At 39.9% G+C, this 17,689-nt stretch overlaps 1 protein-coding gene across 1 annotated transcript in view; it reads left to right on the top strand.

Annotated features, from left to right (window-relative positions):
- Positions 1-13,302, top strand: part of LOC111864671 (pyroglutamylated RF-amide peptide receptor) — an 80,091-nt gene extending 66,789 nt beyond the window's left edge. The window contains exons 8-10 of the mRNA XM_033751525.1: positions 3,099-3,178; positions 9,386-9,469; positions 12,048-13,302. Coding sequence (XP_033607416.1) covers positions 3,099-3,178; positions 9,386-9,469; positions 12,048-12,178 — 295 coding nt within the window. The 3' untranslated portion in view covers positions 12,179-13,302. The remainder of the gene's footprint in view (positions 1-3,098; positions 3,179-9,385; positions 9,470-12,047) is intronic.
- The last annotated feature ends 4,387 nt before the right edge of the window (positions 13,303-17,689 follow it).

Below are 17,689 nucleotides of genomic sequence, written 5' to 3'. Positions count from 1 at the left end.
CCACTCCTCCACTTCTGCCATTGGTTAAGTTTTCAAATTAGGAGGTTCCCTAAATTTTGAATTCCCAATCATGTTGCTTTGTTATGTGATTCTTGCAGATGCTGACCTGACGCTAAGGCTGACAGCCCCTTGATGCATTACGGTCAGGGTGTGAGGCTCCGGCCGTCCCACTTCTAAGTTATCGCTGTCCCAAGCTGTCAGCTCTCATTTTCTCAAAGCCTTTCCGACTTTGCTGAAACTGCCAGAATTCTATGAAATTACCAGATGTTACTTCCTGTCCACATAGCAAAACTTGAACTATGTCCCTTCCGCGTGTAAGAGCTGGCTATCTGCCGGATCTCTTTGTTTGTAATATTGTTAATCTTAACTTAATACATATTTAATTTACACACAACAGTCCTCCAGTCAGAATGAACGGTTACACTGCTTATATTACTAAAATATGTTATTTTTGTGTAAATTTTACGTGATACACATCACAGCTTATGTATTTTATGGATATTTACAGTTCCTGTCCATTGAATTCTGCTCTAAGGGGAAGAAATGTCAAAATATGCTCAGTTTTGTTTAAATTCTTCAGTTATGCGGGTCTTCGAATTTTCGTATGATAGAACCCATACAGGATTTGACAGAAATGCTGTACATTGAATTTCGTCATCCACAAGGGCACTCTTATGAAGACCTTCAAAATTATGTTCCTTGGAAGTAAAATTTGTGACCGAAACCTGTGTAAAATATAGGGAAGTATTTTGTACAAAGTTCTATCAGAGGATTAAAAAGATACATGTGAAAGTTCGTTTAGGCCACTAATTGTATAGGCCTCTAAAATTGACCAATCTCAGAACAAATTTACTATTACTTTCCAGTGCCGAGTTTTGACAAGAATTCGATGAAGTAATTTCGGCCATGCTACTTAGTGGGAAGGCAGACGATTGAACCTGGCCAGCAGAGCACATTTCTGCACTAGAACCTACGACACAACAATACTTGCTGTAGACAGGAATGTTCCTTGGCTTTGTCCGCTATACCTTCATTAGATATTGCCGAAATGAAGTTTTGAGAATCAGATGACATTGCTCTTCTAAGTTCGTGTTTTTTATTGTCAAGGCTTCACTCACTCATGGAGCTGAGCCCTTCTTGAGAAGCCTCCAAAAGTGCAGCCACTCAAGAAATTCCCAGCATTTTATGGAACCCAAAGGTTCATTACCCTGTTTACAAGAGCCCTTCACTGATCCCTACCCTGAGCCAGATCAATCCAATCAAATCCATACCATTCCATCATATCTCTCTGAGATCCATTTTAATATTGTCCACCCACCTATGTCTTGATCTTCCCAGTGGACTCTTTCCTTCCGGCTTTCCCACCAATATCCTATATGCATTCCTTGTCTCCCTCATTCGTGCTACATGACCTGCCCACCTCATCCTCCTTGACTTTATCATTCTAATTACACTTGGAGAAGAGTACAAGTTATGAAGCTCCTCATTATGCAGTTTTCTCCAACCTCCTGTCACTTTATCTCTCTTCGGTCCAAATATTCTCCTCAACACCCTGTTCTCAAACACTCTCAGTCTATGTTCATCCCTTAATGTCAGAGACCAAGTTTCACACCCATACAGAACTACATGCAAAATTATAGTTTTGTATATTCTAATTTTTATGTTTTTGGACAGCAGACGGCAAGACAAAAGGTTCTGGACTGAATGGTAGCAACCATTACCCGAGTTCAATCGCTTTAAATTTTGATTTGTTATTAATGAAAATTTGTTCTGGCAGAATTTTATCTACGTATATATGGGTCAATGCAATCGTAACCACGTGTCACTTGCTCTAACGTTCAACAGCTGGGCATATTCTCACCGAAAGAAACAAATATAAACACCAATTAGGCCTGTGTATTTAAATATCTGTAACTGACTCTGGTGGATATCCGAAATATCTACTTTAGAATGGGAATAATCTTTGCCATGTTCCTTACATGAGACTTGTCTTTCAAACTGCTAATTTAATGATGAACAGGAGCTACATATCGGTCCTTATTACCGCGATCTGATACTGATGAGTGGAACAGATATCCTCCTGAAATATTCGTCATTTTTAACCAGCTAACACGGCTAAGAGCCCGAGAAGATTTCGTTAACTTTAGCTTCCGTGTGTTAAGATCTTGTACTAAGAAGGCACAAGACAAAATAATGAAATAAAGGATGAAAACATCAAATTTAAACCACGTAAAAAGAAGATGACAAAGCTTAATCCGTTATGGCAATGAATTAGTGGATTCTCCCCTGAATTTTTGTTTAAACTGTGGCATAAAATTTCCATAGATAAATTCATCCTGCCAGTCACAAAATTCCTTCCTGGTAAGGTCTGCAGTTAAAGCGTTTCTACAGCGCTTACTGTGTTATGTATGAAGTTCTGACCAAAAGCAGATTAACGCAAGTAAATTAGGGAAGGGGAACCTTGTAAAAACGCGATGGCATTGGTTATCTGTGATTGTTGAAATTTATAAGAAATGCAAGAAGGATGATTAAGGATGAATATAAAAGAATGAAATAAATAAGATGAGAATAAGGAAAATATGGAACGAAAAAGAAATCTGTAATTAAAGGAGACCGTATTAGTGACAGAATTATGTGGTTATAGGAAACTGATTGCTATACCTGTAATTCCTACACGACTGAAAATATTAATTTAAAACAACGTTGCATTTATCTTATGGAAGTCTAGTGAATATGTAAAATTAATATGACAAATGCTGTTGCTAGTGAAATTCTTGTACTCTCTGATCTATCATAAATAAATTGGCATAATTCTCGCCCAGTAAGAGGAATGCAGTCTTTTTTACATTTTCTAAGATTCACAGTTTTAATATTACTTGTTTCTGAGAAAGACGTATTGGAATACGTGTATGACCAGTATAACTCTTAAAGGATAACACATAACCTGCCTTTAAACATTTCTTAGAAAATTTCATTACTACGTATATGCACATATTAAGAGGAAACCCTGACAGACCTATAACTGACAATAGTAATCATACCGAACTGGATGCTCAAGAAGCCCCAGGAATCTAGACTCTTATTGGTTTGGATTTCAGGTTTAAGTTTCATCTGCTGGTTGTTATAGTCCGAAGTATCCAATGCCATTGCAGGATCAACCGTAGAAGGAAGGACAGTGGTAGGTATGACTTAAGTACTCCTACATCGTACAGAAGGATGTTATTATATAATGAACTCCGTACCCCACAATTCCTCTGAGAAACTGGATTTCTTTTTCATTCTTTACACTGAAGATCCTCTTCAGAGGGAGAACATTCTTATACACCCGTTCTTATCTGAGCACTAACTACATCATCCACCTACTTACTGAAGCGTTTAAATTAGTTAGTTATTAGAGAGGGTGGGTTTCCCCATGCACTTAGACCTGTAGTGGTCCATTGTGCTTCCCTCTATGATTTCTACCAGCCTCTATATCCTACCGGTATTGGTGCTTACCATCAGTCCCGCCCAGCGAGCGAGACCGGCTCTACTGGCTGAGAAGTATCTATAATGCTTCCCCCATCTACCGGAGGTATTAGTGACTGCTGACGGGCGGCAAACGTCCGCAATTTTGCTCAGTGACCTCCTTTGGAGGTATGAGGTTCTTTTACGTGCCGTAAAGCTACGACACGGGACCCACGGCTTAAAGTCCCTACCGGAGGATATGTTCCCTGAATTTTTCCGCCCTTAAAAATTCGACGACCTCCGCCGGGTATTTGAACCCGCGTACTACGAGTCATGAGGTGGGAACGTTACCTCTAGACTATGGAGGCCGCTAAGCGTTTAAATTAATCGCTACCATAAGTATGGGACACACGGTATTGAGGCACTATGCTATAGCCGGAAGGTCGCGGGTTAGATTCCCGACGAGGCGACTGGAATTTTCAATTGATCTAATCCTTCCAGCCGCACTATAGCTTCGGAGTCGTCTCAGCCTCTAATAGAGATGAGTATCAGGAACATGGGGGGGGGGGTAAAGGGTAACAGATGCATAAGGCTGATAACCTCACCACCATCTGTGAGCTGACTGTCTAGAAAATGTGGGAGCCTCGACGTCTCACAAACTTGTGGGCCTCCACGGTCTCTTACAGGGATCGCTTTACCACAGGTATGTTTCAGTAAGGAGTCACAGGATCCGGTATCGCATGGACACACAGCCTCCTTGTTCAGGTTGAAGATTCTACCAAGCAAGTCCCAACTACATCTGTTCAGTGACAACTAAATTCATCCTTTTCAGTTTCTTTTTATAACGCTTGATGTGTGACCAGTACTTAAATTTGTATGTTTATGTTATAGATCTCTTGCCCCTGAACATATGCAGTCGGTTTTATTTTCCTAATGAGGGAAGTGCCTCAGTTAGATCTGATGTTTTCTATCCTTCTTTATCCACATATTATTTATGCTCTCCATTAATCTATCTTCGTCAAGTACATAGTCGATAATTAGGCCTGTTACAAAATTGTCTTCCAAAATATACGTATATTTTAATCTTTGTATTCAATAAAACTGGACTATTTCCCACAGTTAAACATATTCAATAGGACCATCTCTTTAAATATACCGCATTGCGAAAAAATTCCTGGTGCTTCAGGACTTCGATATAGATTTCTGGAAAGCGAACCAGTGATACCAAATTCCCACTGGACAAGAAACTGAGCTATTTCAGTCTGGTTCTCTTTTTCATAAACCGTTTTCGTAAGTCACATTTTCAAATGAATCTAAGATATCTACGTACCTTCATAAAAGTATCCACTTTCCATAATTTGTACATTTTCTACGACTTCTTACTTCCTCATCGCAACCACAAGACCCGTCAGAACAATGCTACACGATCTGTACAAATATCTTAGTTCCAAACTGGTTGGTATTGTTCCGCTGACGTACTAGTTCTCATAGATTGTAAGAAACAGTATGAAACTTGTTTTTTCTATTTTCTGAACAAATCTGGCGGAAGTAGCATGCGATGTTCTCGCTGTTCTACACGAATATTCAGACACCTGCGAATAACCTCTGGAACTGATGTGTCTCTTGGACAAATGTCATTTGCCAGAGACCAGCAACACTGCTATGCCTATTGCGGACTTTATGGTACATTGTTGTGATAATCCGACAAAAGGATTTAGTTCTATTTTCGTTCTTTTCAAGTGCCTAAAGACTGAGGTTCGGTGATCTGGAAGGCCTATAAATTGGTTTCCTCTTCCCATCCATTTTCTATTGATTTTCCCACAACGTGACGAAAATGTGGGGGTGCGCCACCTTACTGGAAGATGATGTTAAGATATGAATCAAGCTCTGGAAGTTATAACTTTTTATCGTGTTCAAGCAGACAGCATTATTTGTTGGTGTTCTCAGTGAAGAAAAACAAAACTGCCACCTTTGGCTCCTGAGTGTACTACAGGAATGTCGCGTTCGCATTTGTTGGCTGGACTAGATTTCTTTTGTTCTAGAGGTTATGTAAAGGACAAAATATTCTCCTCAAAAATGATGTCTCTACAACGTTTGGGCCGGAAATGAATATCGAAAGCTACTGTTACAATTACAAATGATACAGCGTAAACAACACAGTAGGCTACGCATAAACAAGGAAATACTAAGAATCTCCTTTCGCAAGATAGACAGACGGCACAGGATCAGCCACCTCCAAGAATAACAATAGGAGATTTGATGCGAACCTGTATGGTTCATAAATTTTAAGATTGATCTTGAAAGTTTTTAAAACAAAATTTTTTAAAAAAGTTTTAACACCAAGAAGGCCCCTGTGAATGTAGAATGTTGAACATTGCCTATATTGTGCATTTTAGACATCATATGTGTATCCATACAATTAACATCTATTGTAATAGTAGTTTCCGAAAGTACTGATACCCTCTGAGGATGATCCGTAAGGAACGAAACATTTAAGGGAGATAAATCCTCAAGTGATAAAACTTAAATAGTCACATTAGAGGGTATTATTTTTGCCTTTACAAATGATACGTTGGAGCACTCACGGAAACATCTGAAACACAGTTTGGGTGTGTGCCAAGCTAAAGACTTGAGCACAGTAGACTTATCGAAGTACTACACTGTTATTTGTAAGCTACATTTTGTTTGTTACTCCGTCTTGTAGAGTTCAATAAACATGAATCTGAAATGCCGGCATTCTTATGTGGAAGATTTGTATATTCTTATGATGCAAGCAAGAAACTTTTGCTTGCACTGCAGAAGAATTTGTGACCCCCGTATACTGGCGTTCTGAAACCAGTGTCTATGATGCAGATATGTTTGTGTGCCGTGATGCACATATGTTGGTATGCTGAAAGTAATAGTTTTGATGTACTCATGTTGCTGTTCTGAAGGAGATGTTTGTGATATACGCGTGTTGCTGTTCTGAAGGAGATATTTATAATGCACATGGGTTGCTGCGCTGAAAGCAATGTTTGTGATATACGCGTGTTGCTGCTCTGAAGGCGAGGTTTATAACGCACATGGGTTGCTGCTCTGAAAGCAATGTTTGTGATATAAGCGTGTTGCTGTTCTGAAGACGAGGTTTATGATGCACATGGGTTGCTGCCCTGAAAGCAATGTTTGTGATATACGCGTGTTGCTGCTCTGAAGGCGAGGTTTATGATGCACATGGGTTGCTGCGCTGAAAGCAATGTTTGTGATATAAGCGTGTTGCTGTTCTGAAGGCGAGGTTTATGATGCACATGGGTTGCTGCGCTGAAAGCAATGTTTGTGATATAAGCGTGTTGCTGTTCTGAAGGCGAGGTTTATGATGCACATGGGTTGCTGCGCTGAAAGCAATGTTTGTGATATAAGCGTGTTGCTGTTCTGAAGGCGAGGTTTATGATGCACATGGGTTGCTGCGCTGAAAGCAATGTTTGTGATATAAGCGTGTTGCTGTTCTGAAGGCGAGGTTTATGATGCACATGGGTTGCTGCGCTGAAAGCAATGTTTGTGATATAAGCGTGTTGCTGTTCTGAAGGCGAGGTTTATGATGCACATGGGTTGCTGCGCTGAAAGCAATGTTTGTGATATAAGCGTGTTGCTGTTCTGAAGGCGAGGTTTATGATGCACATGGGTTGCTGCGCTGAAAGCAATGTTTGTGATATAAGCGTGTTGCTGTTCTGAAGGCGAGGTTTATGATGCACATGGGTTGCTGCGCTGAAAGCAATGTTTGTGATATAAGCGTGTTGCTGTTCTGAAGACGAGGTTTGTGATGCACATGGGTTGCTGCGCTGAAAGCAGTGTTTGTGATATAAGCGTGTTGCTGTTCTGAAGACGAGATTTATGATGCGCATGGGTTGCTGCGCTGAAAGCAATGTTTGTGATATAAGCGTGTTGCTGTTCTGAAGACGAGATTTATGATGCGCATGGGTTGCTGCGCTGAAAGCAATGTTTGTGATATACGCGTGTTGCTGTTCTGAAGGAGATGTTTGTAATGCACATGGGTTGCTGCACTGAAAGCAATGTTTGTGATATACGCGTGTTGCTGTGTTGAAATCAATGTTTGCGATTCACGTGTGTTATGAAATAAATGTTTTTGAGGCACGAGTGTTGTTATGGTGAAAGCAGTGTTTGTGTTGCACGTGTGTTGGTATACGGAAACCAGTGTTTGTGGGATAGCTTCGTCTCAAATTTGTTGTTTGTGGCATAATTTCGCCAGTATTGCCAAAGACTAAAAAGATAATTACGTTTAAATTAACTAGCAAACCTACTACATGAGGTAAGATACCTTTTTATTAGCTAGTAGCCATTCAGCTGTTCTGGAAATTTAATGACCGTGTTCAAAAGAGCAGGCCATTCGTGTGAGAAATGGATCCAGTCTACAGAGTCATGTCCTGATTCTTTAACGTAGATTTAATATTCTCTCGGCGGCTCGGCTTCGATCCCGGGTCTGGTCAAGTGGGATTTGAGATGAATAAAGTGGCGCTGGGGCGGGTTTTCTACGAGTACTTCGGTTTCCCCTGCCACTCTTCATTCCACCAAATTCTCCATCATAATAATCACCCGGGGCAGGTACAGTAGGCCAATCAGTGGCCTCCGTGCCGAGTGGACCCAGTTGGACTCCATCTACGTGTGGATCCCCAAAATTATTCCTTTCCTTAAGATTTTCTGACCTTAATTCTGTATGTATTTCTAATCTATCCTGTTTTCTGTATCCCATCTGCCTCATCTACCTTGACTTCATAACCTTAATAATATCTGACGAAGAAAACAACCTCAGACTCTTCTCCATTCGCTTGTCATCTTCACACTCATAAGTCAAAATATTCCTCTCAACGCCCTATCCTCAAGCACCTTTAATTTATGTTCCTTCCTTAAGCACAGGTGCCACGTTTCACCCCCAGTGTCTCAGTCACTTCTTTTCCGTTCTGTCCGTTAACACCGAAAGTTTGGTTGCCGATATCGACTGATTGATCCGGACAAAGTTCGAGATTATGTTGATGTTAGAGGGATGTGTTCTTCGGAGTCAGTTCTCAGCCTTTCTTCTAAAAGTCTGTAATGTAAGCAAGTCTATGGAAAAAATTACATGTTTTATTTTCAGCTTTTAAGTGGACTCATTTCACGCAGTGGCATGAATTTGAATGTGTAAGAAAATTAGTATTGTTTTCTCTGATATATGAGTTAAATTGCTAGAATATAAGATGTAATCAATTTCTTGAACACATCGTACTTGCAGGCTCCATATACTGTTCAGATTCCACGCTTGCATCTTCTGCATATCCTGTTCATATTAACCTTTGAATATTTGTAGAAATTGAGTTTTATTTCGGATGGACAGCGTATTTTTTTATTGCTAGTGGGGTGGGACTAAGTCCCTTGTACTCGGCCACTTCTGGCCTATTGTACCAGCCCCAGATGATAGGTGAGGGTGATTGTGGAGCAATTGGTGGAATGAAAATTGGCAGGGGAAACCGAAGTACTCGGAGAAAACCTGCCCCAGCACCACTTTGTCCACCACAAATCTCACTTGACCAGACCCTGGCTCGAACCAGGGCCGCCGCGGTGGGAAGCTAGCGACTAACCGCTTGAGCTATGGCGCGGCCCAACATATTCTTAATATTTATAAAGTACCACAAGACAATTCACATATTAATGCGTGTAGTTAATCGTTGAACGTAAATTTTAATCCATTATATTTTACTATTCAAATTTAGGTTAAAATTCTATCCTGACCTTACACCTCGTCATCCGCTATACGCATGAGGTACATGAACTACATTCTTTAAAAGTAAATAGCAATCCCTCTGCCAATATGAACTGAAGTTGCGAAAGAAGAAAACACCGAAGATAAACAGAATCAATAAAAAGCCTAGTTAACGTATAAGAAAATTCAGTATGTTTCTCACTGCTGTTGCAGCTTCGGACGCAGTGTGTCAGTCTCCACGACGCCATACTGATGCTGGTGGGGCAGCTGGCGCTGGTGCAGGAGTCGCAGCCAACGGTAAGATACGAGGTGTCGAAGTGTTTGTAGCAGGCGAGATGAGAGGTTAACCTAGGAATTTGGAAGGAATGAATGAATATGAAGTATTGCTCCAAGGAAAGCAGCAACAGAATAGTACATACATAAAGGAAGGCCGCGCCATAGCTCAAGCGGTTAGTCGCTGGCTTCCCACCGCGTCTGCCCGGGTTCGATCCCGGGTCTGGTCAAGTGGGATTTGTGGTGGACAAAGTGGCGCTGGGGCAGGTTTTCTCCGAGTACTTCGGTTTCCCCTGCCAATATTCATTCCACCAATTGCTCCACAATCACCCTCACCTATCATCTGGGGCTGGTACAATAGGCCAGAAGTGGCCGCAGTGCAAGGGACTTAGTCCCACCCTACTAGCAATAAAAAATACATAAAGGGAAATTTATATTTAACTACTTTACTTTGAATCTCCCCTATATTGACGCCAAAGAGACTCGTCTGGCCATAACACTGCAATCTGCCTATGAGAAGTGCTTCACTTGAATTTCGGACTGAACACTAGCTATTCTGACATGTTCCTCTTTTGTTTGCTCAGTCCCTGTAGGCAAAATTCGAAATATTACCTCGACTTGGCCATAGTGGCTTCCTCTGGGATAATTTCATATCCATCATTCGAAGCTACATACTCAAGATAAGGACCGAGTTGTGCAATGACCCACCACTACTCCGTCTCATAATGGCTGAACAGTGTTGTTAAACAAGTTACAACTTTTTATTGGTCTTGTTTTGTGTATATTATTGAAAATAATTGTACTCAACAGTTGCTGTGTAGGGAATCATCTGAAGAAATATTACTTTGCAAGTATTACATTTCAGTTACCAGAACTGTATGTCATCACTAATGGAGCTGCCGCATGAAGTGCATGTGTACAATAGATAAACTTTACCCTGACTGACAGGTGGGGTTCGATGTTCCCAAGACACTCCTCTCTCTTCTCAGGAATAATGAGAAGAACATTCTTTTCTATTCAAATTTCAGGAAGATTAAGGTCTGCTTCCGAGAATATAGTTGAGTTGACAATGAACTCTTAGGTATTATGAACTCTAACAAACACCTCCTCAGAATTAATTCTGTGACAGTGAATTTCTCGGCACGCGATGGGACTCTTTCGAAGAGAAATAAGCCCATCTTAGGGCCCATACTCTCAGATTGACAGAAAAGGGCGTTCGAATATCGTGCCGAGAGAGACTGAGCATTTCTGTTCGTGTTCTGAGAACCTTCATTCTAAAACTTTGTGTCTTCAGTTGATTTGAAACTTCTGCAGATTCAATTGTAAATTGCTCTCTTAACCGTTTGTAAGATGATGGTATATAAATAGTATTTTAACAATCTATTCTTACGTCACAGAAAACACACCCCATCATTTACAAAGATCTGTGGGTTTACGTTGTTCAGGCAAAGAAATCCTGTTTGTCCTGAGAAAGAGACGAAACCCATACATGAAATATGAAGGCGTGATACAGGGTCACTTAACATTAAAGCAAGGGGTACCCATTGTTACAAATGCATTTTAGGGGGCTAACATCTGTAACGATAATTGATTCATCATACTGAATATACGGGGGGAGGGGTTTATTCCGGTGGTTTAGGAGTCAGGTTAGAAGTTCAACATTCAAATGTTTGTTGCTTCTCTCCGGGCCGTTGTTGTTAATGTCGAAAATGTAAATGAAATATTCCTCAGCATAATAACAAAGAATGTTGTGAATTCAGGAGCAAGGCCATTTGCAGACTTCGTATAGGTCTGTATTAAATGTACATCAGACAGTGGACAGTGTCACACATAATGCAGTGAAATAAATTATATCTTAAATATATGAATGCTCTTTATATCTGCACTTGACAAATAAACATTTGCAAGGAACAGAGGCATTAGAAACGCACATTCTCTTAGGTAGTCTAGAAATATTCTTTTATGGAACCTAAAAGTCCATTACCGTGTTCGGAAGAGCCCGCCAGCAAGCTCTGTCTCTGCTCAGCTGAACTCAGGCCACGCACTACTCATCGTAGATTCCTTTCTACACTGTCATCCTAGGTATGCCTGTGTTTCCTAGTTGGGTCATGCAGAAATACAACGGCATAGTCGGACACTGTTGGTAACCGTAGTGTTTCATTTTCAAAGTGCGCATGTGCGAAAGTACACTTTTTGGTCCATGGTCGAGCGTGAATCTAGCAGGTGTTAGCCACTACAGCTCGACCTTATCTTTTGCTTTAGTGAACAGAACAACTTACGTAGCGTCCCATTGTGTGCACTGACTGCTGTTACAGTCAGAATTAAACGGTGGACGGTATTTGCAAACTTGTCTTCCCGTCGTATTTTATATTTTCCTTACGGTGTCTCTGTCTGCATTTGTATGTTATGGCGCCGTAGGACACTCGTACCAATAGGACGGCAGTTCCATATCTATTGGCAACATCGATCAATGTCGTAATAGTTACTGCCTGCTCCAGAAAGATGAGTTCAGTGAACTAGGCTAATAATAAACTAATTTGTCATGGCATCAGTCAATTTTATTTTGTCGCAATGTTCAGTCACGCATTCATGTGCCCCTCAGATCGCAGAGGCCACCATCGACTACGCAGCAATACCGGCGCAGCTACTGCGCAACCAGCGAAATGCAAGAATTTCCTGAAGATTTCGTGTCAGCCGCAGAGTACAACACAAGGAACTGCTGGGATAACGTGAACGAAGACAGGGTACAGAGTGAAGAAGTGTGAAATTTCAGATCCAAACTGTCATGTGAAGGATTTCGCACAGCAGAGAAATCGGTAGGCTTGTGTGTTCCAGTTTGTCACGGTTGACTATGACATAGCTGGTGTCTGCAGACTCATCACGACATATCTGCGAAGGGCTCTGAACACGTACCCTGTCCACAAGCCAACTTCTCCTGGAGCACAAGTTAGATTACATGACAACCAGGATCGCCTCCTTTTGGAAGGAGCCGAGGGTTTTTTCTAACCAAGATAGGCACTCAGTGCAGAATTATACAACCGAGGCTGAAAATATACGTGGTAACTAAAGCGGCCATAGACGCCTAGACTAAAAATCGAAGCATTTCCTCTACATCTTTAAAGTAAATTATTCTCTGGCTGCCGGTTTTGCTTTACTTGTGATAGACCGCAGAGGCTTACGAGACGGTCAATACATCTTTTATATTCTAAGAGTCTTAAATCATAAATGGCGGGATGTCTTATAAATAATATTGTGACGTATTCGCGCTATGCAGGACACCCCCTCCCCCTCCAGCGGTCCTAACAGCGCTAGTCAACTCTCAGCCCCCTCCACCGCCAGCGGGGTACCTCACATCTGCGCTACGAAAACCAACCTGTTAATGCAGTTTAGGGAAACTCGCAGTTTATTGTAAAAACCATACGAAACACAAAATAACCTTGTGGGAGAATTTCATAGTTTAGCTGAAGCAGGTGGTGCATGTAGGAACAAGTTGTTATGAATGGTTCAATTTACTTGCATAGTCAAAGAGCTCAGATTTTAATATACGTGGTAGTTCTTCAAATTCGAAAAACCTGAAAATAAGAGGCTGGATTTTTGCGTGGATCAAATCAAGAAGTATGCAAGACTTTTTTATCAATGCATTTCACTTCCCTTTAAAATACAACTTTCGACACTGCTTCAAATCTGTAGCAAACTTTGAAAGTATTGTTATACAGTTGAATGTCATTATTTTGAAAATAAACGTTAACAATGCACGCTGCTGGGAGGAGCGTGTAGTGTACTACATATATTTAATATTTGATTTGTATGAAATTAATGGCCGTGGGGATTCGTTGCGCTGACCACGCGACACCCTCTATCCGCAAAAGTTGGCACTAACTTCGCCGACAAGCGGCGGTCGCTCGGTCGGTATAGTTCGCTTGGGGACTAAAATCACGGAGTTCTTTTTTGTATTATTACCGTCAACACAACACTATTGGTTTGGAAATATCTTCAATGGATATAGTACGTAGATGTTGATGTACATTATACTTATTTATTACAAATATTTGTAATTTTATTTTTATTTATAATAAATTAAATAAAATTTGTGATAAATAAGTAAAATGTGTATTAACATCTATCTCCATTGAAGATATTTCCATACCACTTGTGTTGTGTTGACGGTTATAATAGAAATAAAAATAAAATATCATAATACAACAAGATGCAGGCTTTAAGTTCCAAATATTGAAATTAATCCATAAACCGATCTAATTCTCATATGTATATAGTCGACGCGAGGGCCTACATATGATTCTCGACGTTTCATTCGGTGTCACATTCGTATCGATAAGACTTATATCTTTATAAATACGGAAAGATCCCTCTAAATTTATGTATGAAGGCCTAATCGTAATTTCCTTAGTATATGTCCTTCCGATTTCTTTAGAAATATTCGAGCAACGACGTTGGAAACAGGTGCCCGGGAATGTGGTCCAGTTAACTTCGTACAAACGTCCCGTCTCATGTCAGATAACGCCGAAGAGTACTTGAATTCGAGGCAGTGCTTGTCAAGCAAATGCCATTATATCATGCTCACAGTGTACCCCTTTCATAAGGTTACAAAGAACTATTACCCTAAATACTAGATGGATAGTAGGCATTCCTATCGAGTATTGCCCTTTATGTAATTATCTTTAATTTAGATACTAGTCATTCATTTCTTCGACTAAATGAGATTCCATTATCCTTCATTTTGCACTTGTTTGTTATTAATTATTGTACGTTAATGTTGCTATTACAGAAGGTTTCAAGAAACAATGCTGATAGCACTGTACAGTTATTGCACAATATTCACGAAGAATCACATTATTATCTCTTGTACTATGATAATTTCATTTAAAATTAAAATGTATATTACATAACAATACAAATATCTATTCATCATTTTTATTATTTTTGTCTAGTCTGAGAACGTTTGTAAACAAACATATTTACTTGATATTGCACGAAATTGTATTATTATAAAATTGTATTACAGTTACATTGACGGTTGATAACATTCATAATATTCTGCATTCATCAGTATTCTCTACTAAAACTGATTAATTTACCATCCGTTCTTCCAACATTATCGACACTGTTTTGGAATCAGGTGTGCCACGAGAAGAGCGCAGTGATACATATCTATGTGCTCTGATAATATGAAACGAGGACTCAAACTCGAGAATCACGTTCATGCTCTTCTGAGAACATTCTTTATGCTCAAGAAACATTTTTAATTATGACTTTATAGATGAGAGGCAGCATTTGTCGAAATAGAATACTTACATTTCTGTAATATCAGAGGAGAACCTCTAAAAGTGTGGAGGCGTCTTTCAGAGCGCACATCTTCTAAGTCAAGGTCAGCTGGCCCGCTGTGTAACCAGATGCATGATGTCCGACCCCAGCCACAGTAACATTGTGCTTTTGGTGCCACTGCAACAAACCGTCCCTGTTGTTGTAAAAATCTTGTAGATTCTACCAGAAAGGCTAAGTATATATTCATTGGATAATCTATATTAGGAACGGATGTAATCTCTCTTCGAAGACTGATTCAACATCGCTCAAATGCAAACAGAATATGTTAACGAAATGTTTGTCTTCTGAAGTATTATGTTTATATTCATACTTTCCAGTAAAATGAATATCTCATAGAGTAAAATACGTAATATTTTTATCCTTAAATATGAAGTGTATTTACAGGAAAGGAATGCTATGCTATGATATGCCTCAGTGGAAATGCCATGTTGAATCCAGTTTTCAACCTTCCTATTTTAATTTTATTTAGTAAAATTGATGTAATGAAATAAATATGTAGTCCATATCTGGCAAATTCAGTTATTGAATTATACATATTCAGGAACTGGGTATTAAAGCTGTCAGGATTTATATTTGGTTTTAAACTATACCACTCAATAATTCACACACATTAAAACATATAGTAATCTCCCATAGGTTTGGAGAATTTCTGTTTACCCCTGAAAACAACCAAAAGTTGTGGAAGCGGATTTGTCTGAAAGGGGCCATGACATATTCAAAACAACATTACAAACTCAGTACACTGAGTAGGCGGCCATCTCCATAAACTTCTCTTGTTTAATATACTGTGCACTGTACCTCATTGTGAATATGGAAAAAACATTGTATCTCATGTTGCCTCGTGAGAGTGTATGCGTAGATATTTTTGAATTACAAATTCGAATAAAACTTATCACAAGACAAATTATAACGACCTATATTTTGTAACGTCCTCTGTACCTGTGCCCAAATGAATTCATAATATAGCAAACCTGCTTAAAAATATTGCTTCAAGAACAAACTCTTCTCTGTGGCTTGTGAGGTTTTTCATGGCCGTGATTTTTCAAATTAAGATATTCTGCTTTCTTACATGGTATAGATTTTTAGGACGTACCGTCATGTCTGCCTAGTGAAGAATTCTGTCTTCTGGTATATAACGCCGTGGACAATACGACATTACGCAGTAACTGCCTTCTAAAAGAAGTTATTGAAGGAAAGATAGAGGAGCGGATAGAAGTGACCAGAAGACGAGGAAGAAGGCGTAAGAAGATGCTGGATGACCTTGGGGACAGAAGAGGATATTCTCATTTGAAGGAGAAAGCTCTAGATCGCATCAAGTGGAGGAATTGTTTTGGAAGAGACTGTGGACCTGTCGTCTGACAGATTACTGATGAATGAATGAATCCCAGAAGTGTGTACACTTCATAACAAAGGCTGTGAGAAACCCAAATCCTACACACTAATTAATCTTCAAGCCCGAAGTTTCAGACTACGAGATGTCACAATTCAGAATATATCGATCTTAAAAAAGTCTTATCTCTTTCTATACACAACAGGGAATATGAGATTTGAGATTCTGTCTGCGGCGGATGTTGGATTTCGGTAATGTTAATAACGGTAGGGAAGCTGCAGTTCTTTGAGCTACTGGAAGAAATTAACTAAGAGTTCCTATATTAAAACTCGAAATTTAATACATTCTTGCCACTCATCTCTTTCCTGAGACAGTAAAATCTTAATAATATTCTGAGCACCCATTTTGATGTTTTAATACTGTTGTATACTATACGCCAGTTGCTACACAACGGTTTGGTAAACAAGTTCTCGCGAAGACACATTCTTGGTACAGAGTCCGTTGCTAGGTTACGCAACAATAGAAGAATGTCCGTAAACATTTTCACGGCAAGAAATACAGGCAACAGTATAAGAACTGTCGCTTCTATGCGACGGCTGGTGAACACCTCTGCCCCTTAAGAACATAACAACAATATAGGGGAAATTGTCTTCTCTATGCGGTCTGAGCCAAGCAGACGCATGGAATAATAGGGCGTTTGTTTCCAGGCAACGAAACTGTAAACACGCATCCTTAAAGAAAGAAGGTGTTTTCCAAGGGGTCCGTGCCGATGAATTATCTCGAAGACAATCGGCGTTACAAGTCTGTCAGTTCTCGGTAGGAGATACAAGTAGCCACGGGAAGTTCGTAGTTGAAGAAGAATCATAAGTCGGCCCATGAGGACTTAAGTGTGAATTGAAGACTTTATGTGTGCTGTAGTACAGTGATATCTGGAGTGTGACAGTTATAGTTCATGTGTTAGAATCCGTTGCCGGGAAACGGATAGGAAATACTTTGCAGAGAAATAGCTATTGTTTAGATCTCTTACTTAGCAATGACTAATGTAAGCAGATATAGAAGACTTTATGTGTTATAATTACAGTAATCTCGAAAATGTTGTATTTATTGTAGTTACGACATATAAGTGGTCAGTAAACCCAATTACCAATCCGAACCCCGTCTTTAGTCACTAAAATACGTGACAAAACTGTCCTCCGATCTATGCCTAGGTGTTCACGTTGTCACTTCCATAAATATTGCCAACCAGAATTACTTTCCCTTATTTTTCCGATATTATCCCGCTAATATCCTCTGTTGTCCTCTGTCCTACATTCGTGAAATTCACCTTCAGTCCCACGCCGAATTAAATCCGACAGTCTAGCAATTTATTGCAGTCATTGCATGTATTCTCTCCTATACTATTGACCGTCATTAAGTTGCCTTGGAAACGAAATTGTTTGGTTCATTTTCGAGAAAATTTCTACCCTTTATTTTGGGGAGGACCGCCTCTGTGGTCTAGTGGTCAGAGTTCCTGGCTACAGATCCGGAGGTCCCGGGTTCGATTTCCTGAGCTACCACATTTTCTGAGAAGG

This window comes from Cryptotermes secundus, unplaced genomic scaffold, assembly GCF_002891405.2.
Source record: "Cryptotermes secundus unplaced genomic scaffold, Csec_1.0 scaffold326, whole genome shotgun sequence".
NCBI classification, from domain to species: Eukaryota; Metazoa; Arthropoda; class Insecta; order Blattodea; family Kalotermitidae; genus Cryptotermes; species Cryptotermes secundus.
This window is presented reverse-complemented; position numbering and strand designations above follow the sequence as displayed.